Source organism: Lolium perenne, chromosome 2 (genome assembly GCF_019359855.2).
Source record: "Lolium perenne isolate Kyuss_39 chromosome 2, Kyuss_2.0, whole genome shotgun sequence".
In the NCBI taxonomy this organism is placed as follows: domain Eukaryota; kingdom Viridiplantae; phylum Streptophyta; class Magnoliopsida; order Poales; family Poaceae; genus Lolium; species Lolium perenne.
The window spans coordinates 207,535,598-207,550,418 of NC_067245.2; the positions used below are offsets into that span (position 1 = coordinate 207,535,598).

General features: G+C 51.1%; 1 protein-coding gene across 1 annotated transcript; it reads right to left on the reverse strand.

Moving 5' to 3' along the window:
• Nucleotides 1–6,231: 6,231 nt before the first annotated feature.
• Nucleotides 6,232–7,810, reverse strand: LOC127321078 (uncharacterized). Its single transcript, XM_051350119.2, has one exon. It carries the CDS (start codon nt 7,583–7,585, stop codon nt 6,440–6,442), a length of 1,146 nt encoding a protein of 381 aa, XP_051206079.1. The 5' UTR covers nt 7,586–7,810; the 3' UTR covers nt 6,232–6,439.
• Nucleotides 7,811–14,821: the final 7,011 nt, after the last annotated feature.

A 14,821-nucleotide genomic window follows, 5' to 3' on the forward strand; every position in this document is an offset into this window, starting at 1 on the left:
TAGTGCGTTCAGCTGCTGCTTTGGTGGGTGATGGTGGCAGCGGTGGCGCGCAGAAGTCCGTCCCGGCTCTCCCCACGCTGGGATTGGTCTTTGGATCGGTTTCGGCGAGCCGGTGGCGGGTGGTGCTCCTGGTGTGGTCGCCGGTGCGAAGACGGTGGCCAACTGAGGGAGCTTTTATCCCCTGCCTACTTCTTCGTCGGCATTGAGCTCCTCCTGGCTCGACGACGGAGGTGTTGGGGGTGCGCCGGCGTGGGCTCGGAGCTGGCCGACGGGTTTCGCCGGTGCTTGTACAGGAGTCTGGTGGTCTTGCAGTTGTTCCCCAAGCTGTTGTGTGAGCGGATGCAGGTCGGAGTGTTGGTTTTTTCCAGCGTCTCTACCCTGACCGGCGGAGAGGACCGGGGCGTCGCCCCCGCCGACGTGCTTTCAGCCTTCTTCAGATCCCGGCGGCTGCACCGGGTGGCTACTGCGACGACTTCTACGAGGCTTTGTCCTCTAAAGGTTCTTTCCAGTGACCTAGCTGCGGCCAGGGATGTCTTCTACGATGTCGCCGATGGTGGCGGCTGATCTTCGTCTCAGAAGAGCCCGAGGGCTTGATTGTTTTTTCCTGTTTCTTCCAGGGTTCTTTCTGTAATTTGGGGACAGCTGTCCCAGTTTCTGGTTGGTTCTTGTAATAGCTTGTTTCCTTACTAAATATAATCAGATATCTGGTTTCAGAAAAAAGATCAATGTAAGTGAGTTGGGCCAAACCCTGTTTTGTCGCTGGAGATAGCCTTGGTTACCTTTGAGCACAAATGACGCCACAGATTCACTGTTTCTACATGGTCGTGCACTGGCCTGTCTGTACTGGAGTAGTATAGCTCAACCCACCCCGTCCGGGGTTCTACTATTGTTACACATGCTCGTCCATGTGATGTGAATATGTGATGGATGTGAAGTGTGATCTTCAGTTAGTTGCAATCGGAAACTGTGCTCCCAATGCTCCCATGCCTGTGCGTCTCTTTCGTGCAAAACACTCTTGATCTTGTCCCGTTCTATAAACTCGATAGTAACCATCTGCAGGTAGAAATCGGATAATTAAGCTGGGTTTCAGAATTACAGCTATGACTTAATACACACACGAGCAAACAGCTATAATCGCGTACTATCAGGCGGTGCTCGTTACAGACAGTATGTTGTAGTTACAGGAAAAGGAGATGACGAGGCCATGAATGGGTTGGACCTGGGAAGAGGACAAGTGCTCTCCAGGCTATCCGGTCAAGCGAGACCAACCACCAGCTGGAAGCGGCCAATTTGTTAATTGGCCTATCACGATCACGCACGCGACTGACCGGTGTGCAGTGCACGTACGTGCACACCATACCTGAAGAAGATCATCACATCGCTCGATGCGCACGACACCTAGTACATAGGTGCATTCATCTGCACGGAGTAAAACCCTTCAACCCAGTCAGTCAACCGTACGCAGCCAGGGGAGGATACTGCTACTGCGCACGGCTGCTGGAAGTCCGGGACGTGCACGGTGCCTCCTACAGTCCTACTTTTACGACAGTCATCAGCGGTGTAAAGTCTATTTTTTCGGCGGATCAAACCCTGAGGTTAAAAGCCCTGTTGTTTGCACCCTAAGGGCATCTCCATGATCCGACATAAGCGGACGAAAAAACGCCTTCAGGGCGACGTAAAAGCGTCATGATGTCCGTCACTGGCCATGAACGTGGACCAAATATGCGCCAGGAATGCGTCATTGCCGGACAGCGTCCGCGCGTCCGTTATGTCGGTTGGGCTGCATCACGATCTCTCTCTCCTCCTTTCAATCACGCATGCGTTTATTCCAGCCACACAAACAGAATCTTTTCCTCTCTCTCCTCCCTAATCACGCGTCACGATCAAATAAATCGTCTCTGCGTGGAGAAGAAGCGAGCATATGCGGACATGCAGACGTTTTTTGTGTCCGTGCCCGACGCAAACGGACATAAATATACGTCGGACCGCAGGAGATGATGTCCGTTTGCGCATCTCCAGCGGGGCGACGCATATTTATGTCCGTTTGCGTCGGGCACGGACACAAAAAAATGTCCACATGTTCGCATGCGGCCCTTTCTCCAGCGGCAGATACGCATTTATTTGATCGCATGCGTGATTAGAGAGGAGAGAGGGAGGGATTCTATTTGTGTGGCTAGGAATGACCGCATGCATGATTAAAGGAGGAGAGAGAGGGCTGCATGCAGCCCAACCGGACACAAACGGACGCGCGGACGCGTTCGCACAAACGCATTCCTGGCGCATATTTGGTCCATGTTTGCGTCAGGACGGACACTGCGGACGTTTTGCGTCGCGCCGCTGGAGCGCGTTTTTTGTCCGTGCAGACGCAAACGGACGAAAAACGTCTGTTTGCGTCGCTCCGCTGGAGATGCCCTAAACTTACTAATCCTGGACTAAATCAAACCCTGGAGCCGTTTGGAGCACTGGGAATGCACCGATCCCGGCTGTGATTACAATCTACTCTCAGTGATAATGGGACCCAACTGTCATATTCATCTCTCTCCTCCGGCTGGGATTACAAACTTCTCGCCGTGACGTCCGATGTCGCTGACCTTGCCACCGTTCGTCGTGCCGTCGACGAGGCCGTCGAGGACTTCCAGCGCCAGGAGGCCGCCAGCGGCCCTCTCGCCGCCGAGGAGCCCAGATTCTTCGGCAGCATCCTCGCCTGATTCGTTGAGGACGTCGGAACCTCCCGCCCATGGAGGGCTGGATGGCAGCGATATGTTCAGGCTTGACTTATTCCCCGAAATCGACCTGGGCTCGTACTACATGAGCCTGGCGGAGGCCCTGCTCATGGACCCGCCGCCGCTGGCCATCGCCAACTGCTCGTCTTGGGACAACGGAGACTGCGGCGACGGAGCAGCCGATTTCTCGCGCTCGAGCTACTAGGTAGTGTCCATAACTTTCCCCCGTTGATCTATACTCTGCTTTGACTCTAGTTTTTTTCTCTGCAAAGTTCTTTTGTTAGCAGACTCTGTAGCAAGTAAATTGAAGCTGATTCAAATGCAGAACTGAACTATGAAAACAATTTGGTTCCTACAAAGGACTCCAGAAAAAGGAAGTGTTCTTTCATGTTCCATAACCTTAACAGGCAAAGCATAACCAGAGGAGAGGAAGGTAACTTTCATGGATCAGTTGATGCCGAGGTGATCCAAAGTGCGGAGGAGATAGATGAATATGACAGTTGGGTCCCACTATCAGTGAGAGTAGCTTGTAATCCTAGCCGGGATCGGTGCATTCCCGGCGCTCCAAACATCTTCAGGGTTTGATTTAGACCGGGATTAGTAAGTTTAGGGTGCAAACGACAGGGATTTCGACTTCGAGGTTTGATCCGTCGAACCTCTACAAATTCAGGGTTTAAAATGGACTTTTTTCCGTACCAGTACTACCACCGGCCGGCGCCTCATGGCCGGTGCTATTTACCGAGACGTGCATGGATGGCTGCCCATCCGAACTTTCCGCTCGTCCACGGTCCGTCCATCTTGGGGAGCTGTGCACGGAACCAAACGGTTACTTTTGACCTTTTTTTATAAGGAGAATATATTAATATCACGAAGATACCAATACACTCAACATCTGAACAACGCATTGCCCTAGCGGCACTACGGATGCATAAAGCAAAAAAAGAATTTTAAAAACTCCCGCTGCAATGATCAATACGTTGAAACAACAGTGCAAACACCACCAGGACAACACCAGAAGTTCAAGTTCTCCAAAAACGACGCCCCAAAAAGGGAACAGAGCACAAGCACCGTCGTCAGCCGATCATAGATCTTAGGTTTTCACCCTGAAGAAAGTCCTCTCGCTCAAAACAATGCCTTCAACAAAGACATTGCCAGACACAACCAATTAAGATCAGACCTTGGATTTTCACCCTGAATGATAAGACTAATTCCTCATCGCCGCCCAGACTTGAACCGTCATTGCCCTACCTCAGATCTTGGCTTCCATCACATTCTCCTCTAGCACCATGAGACGAGAACATGCCCCACGATATTAACATTCAGCAGAGCTTCGAAGCGCTCCCTCTGAAACCAAACGGTCAGAGTAAAATATGGGTGCGTACGACCGAATCCCTTTCGAACCAGCAAACTCTAGGCATGATGCGCCCAGTGGAGCTCGCCGGCGGAGCCTTCCGAAAGACGACACTTCAGCCAGATCAATGACGACAAGCATCCAACATATCATCACCATAGGCGCTGAAAAGGAACCCTAGGACAACCTCCTTTATTCAAGCAAAGATTATGTTAGAGATGGCAATCCAGAGTGATGTTTCGTCGGCATAGCGAAGCCAACAACAGAACCCGCATCTCCCTGGATGTACCACTTTGGCCCAGATCATGGACCAAAAGCCCATCATGACCGGTTGCCCAGATCCCCACCGATCGGATCGAAGTCCGTACCAGCGGTTCACCGCCGCCTCCACGAGGCCGCTCTGCCTGTGAGCACCGGCCAGACTACCGACCTAGCCACGACGCCCAACGCCCGCTCGCGTCGCCGGAAGACGACCGGTCTAGGCGAGCAGCCTAGGCCCACGACGGACCTCCTACACTTGCAGCCGCGAAGGCTCGGTGAAGACTGTCGCCCTGACCACCGCCCACGTCCGTACCCGGCAAACCAGCCCCAACCGCATCGAGAAGATGGCCGCCACATCCACCTCCCCTAGCACCATTGTACCAGGGGCAGCCGCCACCGCGTCCAGCGCTGACGGCAGCGACGGAGAGAAACAAGGGGATGGAGAGTTGGAGCAGCGGGATCGGATCCCCCGGCGACGCCCTGGGGGTGCGCCGCGGGAGGAGAGGAGAAGACATGAGCCTCCAGATAAATTGCATGAGTACCAGGTCTAGTCTGAGCCTCAAGTATAAATATAGGAACCTAAATTCGCGTTCGTGAGAATTTGAATTTAGGTGCTAGGTTTGTACATCCACTCTTCCAACCAGTTGAGTTAGGCTCACTTCCTAAAAAACTTTTGACCTAATTTGTTCTTTTCCAAATTTTAAATCACTAAGTACTATCCCTTCTAAAACTTTAAAACTCCTATGCCCCTTTTAAGCACGTTATATTGGATGCCTTAGCTTATATACATGACCATTTTTCATTGAGTTCATCCATCTGAATGGCATGACCTAGCTAAAACAAAGTCATAGGGAATTTCCTTAAAAAAAGTCATAGGGTCTGAAATCATCGAGTCTAGCTAAAAGGTGGGTTTCGGCTGTTTTAGGTCCATCTTAGGCTAACAAATCGCTAAGTCTAGTGACTCAAACCTGGACGTGAACGAGCTCGGCTGATCAATCGAAACTGGAGCTAAGCTGCAGGACAAGCTAGTGGATCAATTGGACCTGGAATGCAGTTGAGCGACGAGCCAGTGGATCGATTGAACCTAGGGCGCAGCAGGGTGACGAGTGTGTGGATCAATCGAGGTGATCGCCGCTGAACGCGCGTGCATGGATCGTGTGGCGAGCTGGGCCACACGTGCGCATGGATTGGGAGGATCGATTCTTCCTCGGTGAGGAGCTGGCTAGGCGAGGAGGAGATTGCCGGGGAGGATCGATTCCGGTGAAGATGAAGAGCTTGCCGATGGAGGATGGAGTCCGTGGGAGACGAGATGCGGAAATCGAGATCGAGATCAAATTTTAGATAGGGGTATAGACATCTTTTCATTGCCTTTTTATCTGGTCGGAACAACTCCAGGACGTCTTACATTTGTAGACGGAGGAAGTATATGTAGCTCGATCGTTTTTTTTGCGGGATATGTAGCTCGATCTCCTTTCAAAATTTTCTCAATATATGCTTCTGAAGATGGGTGATCCAGTAACGTCATTGAAATCACCAATGGCTGTAGGAGCACGACGCCGACGGTGGTCACTCGTCTCGGCTTCAAAACAGGGTTGGTTCCAGTCAAACTGTACGTTCCGCTGCTACTGACGTCATCGAGCTGAATGAATGATTCACGGTTTACTACTCCGCAGGTTATAGTTACTACGGTAAAATGTGGTGTGCGGTCTTTCTGGCAATCACGTGCACCAACGTGAGCTCGGAGCTATTGTGTCGAAAATTTTAGAGTACTACGATCGCAGGAATCGATCCGCAGCCATGAATACAACTTTCATGTTGAACAGATCTACAAATCCCAAATTTGACCATTACAAAACTGAATGCATCTGTGATATGTCCCGTCTTCCCTCCAACACATGAATTTGAAACATTTCTATTTCCACCGAAACAGGAGAGAATTACAAATGAAAACCAAGCTAGAGCTTGATCTACGGCACATTCCATTGTTCGCTTGAACGGAGAAGAGAGTAATTTTCGTAGCAGCAGTAGTAGTAGCAGTATACTTTGTTGAAGCAGAAGAGGGACGATCCAGTAGCTGGCCATTGATCGCAACCGGAAGATGAAGCTAGCTCGTCGCCACCGCTGATCCACCCACCGCCGGCATGTTGCCGGCGCCGCCGGCCGCGCGGTTGTGGTGCGCGGACATGATGGACTTGCTGGACGCGGAGCTGGTCGGCCTGAGCGCCCGCATGGGGCTCGCGAGCGCCCACGCCCAGCTCCGGTGGCCCCGCGCGCCAGGCGCCTTCCCACTGCTTCCTGCGCCGGCGCCGCTCCCGCCGTTGCCGGGCGCGGAGAGCCAGTAGGAGGACGAGGGCGGGGGCGCGGCGCCGAGCCCGCCGAAGAAGCCGGCGCACTTGATCTTGTGCTGCTCGTAGTCGTCGCCGTCGCCGCCGTCACCCAGGTGGGCTGGAGCGGCCCCCTTGGGCTTGGGCTCGCGGTGGGACTCGACGCGGCGGAGCGCGCAGTCGCCGAAGCCGGTGGAGAGGCGCTCGAGGAAGTCGCCGGAGAAGCTGCGGCTGCCGCAGCCGACGGAGCGGGAGCGCGCGACCTTGCGGCCGAAGGAGGAGGAGGAGGAGCCCTCGCTGCGGCGGCCGGGGCTGTCGGGCTCGTCGATCGGCTCCAGCCTGCGCCCCATCGACGCCGACGCCGCGGACGACGCCACCGAGACCGACTTCCGCCTGGCCGACGCGGGGCCGTCCCCGGGTAGAGACGAGGAGGAGGAGGAGGACGTGCTGCGGTGGGCGCCGGATGAGGGGTAGAGGAAGGACCAGAAGCTCTTCTTGCGGGGGCTGTCGGCGGCGACCGAGCCGGACGACAGCTGTGGTTCCTCCGGCCGCGGCGCCACGGACTTGCTCCGCCGGAGCCCGCTCGCGACCGTGGCGGCGGTCGAGGAGGAGGAGGACTTGGCCTTCTGCTGCGGGACCGCGACGGCGGAGGGGTGGGGCGGGTCGGAGGCGGGCATGTTGGTGGAGGGAGGGGTGGTCGGGGTGACGGAGGCTGGCGGCGGGTGGAAGGGGCTGGACTTGGAGGAGGAGACCAGCATGCCGAGCTTCTCCTGCAGGCAGAAGGCGCAGATGCCGCTGCCGACGGCCATCCCGGCCGCCGCCGCCGCGCCCGGCGGGTAGGGGTGCTCGCTGCAGTAGGTCACGTCCAGATCCCCCGCCACCGCAACCGCCGGTGCCGGCACCGTCTCCGCCGCCTTCTCCTCCATGCTCGCCCTCGTGATCTTTGCGTGCTCTGCTGGAACTTGGACAGGAGCAAGCGAATGAGGTGAGCTACTGTGCTGATCTCGATCTGCTGCTATCGGGAAGGTGGAGCTTGGTGAATGGAGGGCACGGGCGCGCAGGCGGATGCGGTTGCAGAGGAGAGGAGCAGTGTGGCAGGGAGGGGCGGCGTGGTGCGGCGGTGGGCTTATTTTAGCGCCACTCGCGGCTGTTTGTTTTTGTCCAGCTCGTGCGGGTGACAAGGCGCGGTCAGGCGGAGCACGTGGGGCTGCGCACCCGACCGCGCGCGTGCCTCCACGCCTCAACCTCCACCTCCAGGGCTCATCCACCTTGATGCTCTCTTCTCGGTAACAGCCATCTCAAGCAGAGTGTCCAGTCAAAAATACGGTAGTAATTTTATTACCATGATGAGATGGTGCACGGCTGCGCGATCGCACGTGTCGTGCACACTTGTCCCGTGGCCACTGGATGAAAATTCGCGATGCACGAATACAATACTCTCTAGCTCTCAAAAAAAAAAAAAGAATACAATACTCTCTACTGTACTGCATCGTCCCTGCTCCATGGCCATTGTTCATTCTTGTCGCGTGCGTGTCTCTTGTTTGCAACAGCTAGCTACCACCGTCGTCGGTGGTCGATGCCTTTGGGGTGTTTTAACCGACAGTGATTGTATGATTGTATCTGCATGCTTCCTGTTTTTTCCGCAAAAAAATACAGGCACACGCACGGGCGCCCCCATCCACCTTGATGCTCTCTCTCGGTATCTGCTCTTAGGGCATCTCGAGCGTCTGTTTGCATCTAGGGGTGGCTCCAACGGGCCAACGCATTTTCACGTTTGCATCAATTTATGAATTTTCCAAACAACAAATTTTTTTAAAAGTCGACATGAAAATAGGATAGTATTTCTCTAGGTATGATCTTCATGGCCAGCCAATGTCCACTGATGCTCAATCAGATCCGTTTGCAGCTGTTTGGAGACGTTCTCGTCAGTGACTTCTACATTCCTATGTAGATAGTCCTGCCAAGATGAAGCTCCAGGAAGTGACGCAACCAGCTCACCTTGGAATTCACAGTGGTTCTCATTGCGGCCATCAGGACGCTCGTTCTCAACGATCATGTTGTGCATGATCACGCAGCATGTCATCACCTCATGCATGGTCTTCAGCGACCATGTTCTTGCCGGGTGACGGACAATTGCCCACCGAGGTTGGAGCACACCAAATCCGCGCTCCAAATCTTTCCCGCAAGCCTCTTGCATCTTGGCAAACCTCCTCGTCTTCTCGGAGTTTGGATTACGGACAGTCTTCACCAATGTGGCACAGTCAGGGTAGATGCCATCAGCAAGATAATATGGCTTGTCATATGCATTTCCATTGATCTCATAGCTCACCCGGGGAGCTTTGCCTTGCATGAGCCGGTTGAAAACCGGTGATCGGTGCAACACATTGATGTCATTGTTGGAACCGGCCATGCCAAAGAATGAATGCCAAATCCATAAATCTTGAGATATGACAGCTTCAAGAATGACAGTTTTTCCCTCGTCATGCCCGTTGTACGCACTCTGCCATCCAAATGGACAGTTTTTCCACTCCCAGTGCATGCAATCTATGCTGCCAATCATTCCTGGGAAGCCTCTAGACTCGTTGATAGACATGAGCCGCCTTGTATCCTCAACAGTTGGCTCCCTACAGTAATACTCTCTGAACACGGCAATCACGGCTCGGCAAAACCTGTACATGGCCTCAAGACAGGTGCTCTCACCCATTCGAAGATACTCATCGAATATATCCGTAGTCATTCCATATGAGAGCATGCGAATAGCCGCGGAGCATTTTTGATAGGAGGTGAAGCCTAGCGCACCTGTTGCATCGGGCCTGCATTGGAAGTAGGGGTCGTAGTTTCTGACGGCCCGTAGAATGACCAAGAACAGGTCCCTTGACATCCTGTATCGGCGCCGGAACAGTTTTTCCGGGAAGATCGGATTGGTGAGGTGGAAGTAGTCCTTGTGAAGGCGGGCCTGCCCTTCCACTCTATTGCGCGGCAGGTTTTTCGAGCGCCCCTTCACAGAGCCCCGGTGATGCGGCCCCGGGTTAGAGGTGAACTCGTGGATCATGGAGGCCGCAGTAGTTGCCAATGTCTGCGTCGACTGATCGGACTCCTCGTCGGAAGAGGAGTCGACGACCTCCGCGCGGAACTTGTCCAACATCTGCCACATGTCCATCTGCGTGGGTACAAACTGCGGATCAATGGTCGCGCACAATAGCGCCGAAAACACGAGTAAGAAACCTATCGACGCAATTGACCGAACAGGTCGTGGGCGGCGCGAAAGGGGGCGCAACCGGGAGCGTTTCGCCCGAAAACAGCCGGCAGGTACGCGGCGGAGCCAAGCCCGAGTACGCTCCTGCTCTCCCGCGCGGCAAGAACGGAGCCAACGGCAACTACTGCGGCGCTGCGGCCGGACGGCGGCGGGTGGGGTTGGGGTGGTGGCGTCGCACTAGGGCAGCAAAGAAGGGGAAAAGAAGCAAATCGAGGCGGTCAATTTCACTGTCCCTGACATGCGGAACCGGGTAAGAAATGGAGGACGCTCCGCACGACCGCCGAGCGTCCGCGGAGACGCAAACCTGGCGCATATTTGGGCCAGTTTTGCGTCTTCGTGGACGGCCTGATCACTTTGCGTCGCCCCGCTGGAGCATGCCCCGGACGCATTTCAGGTCACGACCGTCGCGCCGCTGGAGATGCCCTTATGTGCAGAGTGTCCAGTCAAAATTACTGTGATTTTATTACCGTTACCGGGGTGAGATGATGCACGACTGCGCGTTTGCACGTGTCGTGTATATTTGTCCTCTTTTAACCGGTGGATAAGAAAACCATGATGCACTCCATGGTCATTGCTCATTGGTGTTTCTTGCTTGCAACAACTAGCTACCACAGCTCGATGCCCGGCCTTGGGTCTTTTAACCGACGGTGATTGTATCCGCATACTTCCAACAGTTGGACCCGGTCACCTGAGATAGATAGGCTTCGCTAGCTACCACCGTAGATCTATCTAGGACAAACATGGCGTCCCATGCTGTTCGCGAAAATCAGGGCACGAGGTGTGCTAGGGCATTTCTAATTAGCGGACAACGCAAATGAATCGTCAAAACGAACACACCATGGCTAATATTTTACCTAGCGGATCGACACATAACGACTGTCATTGTTCGCCGTGGCCCACATGCGGCCTTCATTTGGGTTGCAAATGCAATGCCACAGACATAGCGCGGTCAGCACGTGTGTATTTTTTCCAAGCGACCCAACCTTGGATCGATTTTCATTACGATGAGAGAACGAAAACAGCAGCTGGTAAAAAAGCATAAAGGAAAAATAGGAGAGGGGATCCCCCTACCGCTAGCGATTTTAGAGAAATTACAGGGCAACGTTTTAAAAACTTATCAACAGCACCAAAACCAACAGACATCAACTAGATCAATCACCGGCATCACCAGGCCACTACAGGTAGAGTCTACTCCAGAGGGGGAAGGGAACCAGCATCAGCGGCGAATTTTTTTTTCTTTTCGATAAAGGATGTTTTATTACTTTGTGAGAAGCAATTACATCCAGCCTCTGCATAATCAGGATGCACACAGCTGTTCAAGTGTCCAGAACGAACAATAAATGAAAAAAGGCGAAATACATATCGAGACGATAAACTATATAACGCCTAAGGAGAGGGTGGAGCTTCAATCCGTAGACTATGCTGCCACCCATGTCGGGAAAAAGTATCCCTCGCCGTAGCCTCCAACCGTGTACAGACCTCCGTAAATAGGTCCCGGTTCTCCGCCCGCTGAAGAGGTAACCATGAACGGAGAATACCTGTACATATGTAGATGACCTGCAACAAAGAACAGTTTTTATCCTTAAAAATCTTGTCATTTCTACTTAGCCACAGCGCCCAGATAACTGCTAGCGCCCCCACCCTAAGAAGCAACTTAAACCTTGAATCAACACCGTGACGCCAATTGCCAAAGACATTTGCCACACTAGTCGGGGGATACAGGGTAGACGCTACTTGGATGACTGACCATATAGATTTCGCAAACTGCACTAGAAGAATAGGTGTTTGATGGTTTCATCATGATGACAGAAAACACACCGTGAACTTCCGTGCCAATTCTGCTTAACAAGATTATCTTTAGTAAGAATAACTCCTCGACGAAGGTACCATCCAAAAATCTTAAATTTTAATGGTATCTTCATCTTTCAAAATTTCTTATTATTATCAACTGGTAAATCAGAATGAAGGATTGCATTGTATAAAGATTTAACTGAGAAAGAGCCATCTACATGAAGATTCCATCTAAATTCATCCGGTTCAGGGGATAAATGAATATCACCCAATCGTTGAACTAGAGTATTCCATGCTGTTAGCCTTTATCCAAGTAAAACCCGTCTGAACGTCACATTCGGAGGTGAGGTAGCCATAACGGTAGCAATGGTATCACCTTTGCGACGAACAATACTATACAAAGCAGGATATTGTTCACTCAGGGAAGCATTGTCCAACCAAACATCTTCCCATGCTCCATTCTTAATAGAAAAAGTACCATGACGAAAGAAAATATTTTTCGTCGCCATGAGACCAGCCCAGAAGTGAGAGTCCCCGGGTTTCCAAACCACTTGGGAGAGCGTCTTCGAGCCAATATACTTTCTCCGAAGAATAGTTTGCCAAGTCCCATTCTCAGTAAGAAGCTTAAAAAGCCATTTACCTAGCAGAGCAGAATTCTTAACCTCCAGGTCATGAATTCCAAGTCCGCCTTGATCTTTGGGACTACACACTATACTCCATTTAACCAATCGATATTTCTTTTTCTCGCTGTCCCCTTGCCAAAAGAATCTGGATCGATAATAATCGAGTTTATGCAGAATTCCTTTCGGCAGAAGAAAGAATGATAACATATACAGTACCATATTTGTTAGTACCGAGTTAATGAGTACCAATCTTCCTCCTAGGGACAACAATTTGCCTTTCCAACTACTAAGGCGTTTCTGTAATCTTTCTTCCACAATCTTCCATTCAAGTGTAAGTCTCCGATAGTGAATCGAAATACCCAAATACCGAATAGGAAACTGGCCTTGCCCGCAACCAAACAACTCTGTATATTGAGTCATATCGTTTTGGGCATCGCCGAAACAGAACAATTCACTTTTATGGAAGTTAATTTTCAATCTCGACAACTGCTCGAAAGCTGCTAAAATTAATTTGAAATTACGAGCTTTTTCGAGATCATGATCCATAAAAAGAATTGTGTCATCGGCATATTGGAGAATAGATAAACCGCCACCAACCAAATGTGGGATCACACCCTCAATTTGACCATCAGACTTGGCACGCTCTATGAGTATTGCCAGCATATCTGCTACAATGTTGAATAACATTGGTGATAGCGGATCTCCTTGGCGTAACCCTTTGCGTGTCTGGAAATAGTGGCCGGTGTTATCATTGACCCTAATTGCCACGCTACCTCCATACACAAAATCGTAAATTAGAGCACGCCACTCAGGAGAAAAACCTTTCATCCTGAGTGTCTGTTGTAGGAAAGACCATTTGACCTTATCATATGCCTTTTCGAAATCTAATTTTAAAATGACCCCATTAAGTTTCTTGGAATGCATCTCATGTACCGTCTCATGCAGAACTGCCACTCCATCAAGGATGTTCCTTCCTTGCATGAAAGCAGTCTGAGAAGGTTGGACAACATGATTCGCAACTGTATTAAGTCTAATGGTGGCCACTTTCGTGAAAATCTTGAAACTGACGTTTAAGAGGCAAATAGGTATATATTGTTGAATCCTTTCTGCCTCATTAACCTTCGGTAACAAAATTACTTCACCAAAATTTAGACGAAATAGTTCTAGTTGTCCTGTGTGAAGATCACTGAACAAATCTAGAAGATCCAATTTAATAGTATCCCAGAAAGTTTGATAAAACTCCGCTGGGAAACCATCTGGACCCGGTGCTTTATTGCATTCCATTTGGAAAATTGCCTTCTTAACCTCATCCTCAGAATAAGGTGTGGTTAAGAGGCCATTTTCCTCTGGAGAAACTTGGGGTATATCATCCGTTCGGTCCTCATTAAGGGAGAAAGAACTTTCCTCCGGAGGCCCAAACAGATCCTTATAATAATTAGTAATGTATGATTTGAGTTGCTCATGCCCTTCAATGACCCCTTCATCTTGGATGAGAGAATGAATACGTTTTTTCCGATGCCTTCCATTGGCTAAGCCATGAAAATATCGTGTATTCGAATCCCCTTCCAAAATGAATTGGGCCTTGGATCGTTGATACCATTTGAGTTCCTCTTCGCGAAGAAGACTCGCCATCTGCGCATTGGATTGATTCTTAAGGTCAATCTCTTGCGTGGATAACGGTCTCACTTCTGCTAGGGCCTCTAGATCATCGATCACTTTTGAAAGGCGAAACTTTTCTTTTTTAAGAATACCAGCCGTATGGGCATCCCAACCCGCGAGATGTTTACGCATAGCGCGCATTTTGTTATTCCATCTCGAAATCGGATTGTTGCCCCCGACTGGTCTTTCCCAAACCTTCTTAACCATCTCATGAAATCCATCTCGTTGTAACCAACCTAGTTCAAATTTGAACGGCCGTTTACAAACATGTCGCGGATTCCCAGTGGTTAGGAGGATAGGAGCATGGTCAGACAGTTTTTCAATACGCTCTAGAGCGCGGACAGACACCATGGGATATTGATTCTCCCATTCGGTATCCATCAACACACGATCTAGTTTCTCGTATGTGGGTTCAGGCAAGCTGTTGGCCCAAGTAAACTGTCGACCGGACATAAATACCTCTCTTAAGTCTATGCTATCAATGACAGCATTAAACAAGAAAGGACAATGTCCATCAAAAGGGCCTTTGCTCTTCTCATGAGGAAATCTCATCAAATTGAAATCCCCTCCGATTAAAATCGGATACGGATTATCCTTTGCGAGATTTACCAACTCACGTAGAAAGTCGGTCTTAAAAGCGTCTTGGGCAGCACCATACATAGCAACCAGACTCCAAATGAAACCGTCTGCTTTGTTCTGGATATCGAGTTTGATGTGATACTCTCCATCTGAACTAGCAAGAACAGTCATTGTGTCTATGCGGACGCCAAGTAAAATGCCCCCAGACCTATCACGAGGCGGACGAGAAAACCACTGAAAGTTAATCCCGCCTG

Excerpts from the sequence above, each read along its gene's own strand:
- LOC127321078 (XM_051350119.2), bottom strand. The coding sequence starts at position 7,585 with ATGGAGGAGAAGGCGGCGGAGACGGTGCCGGCACCGGCGGTTGCGGTG.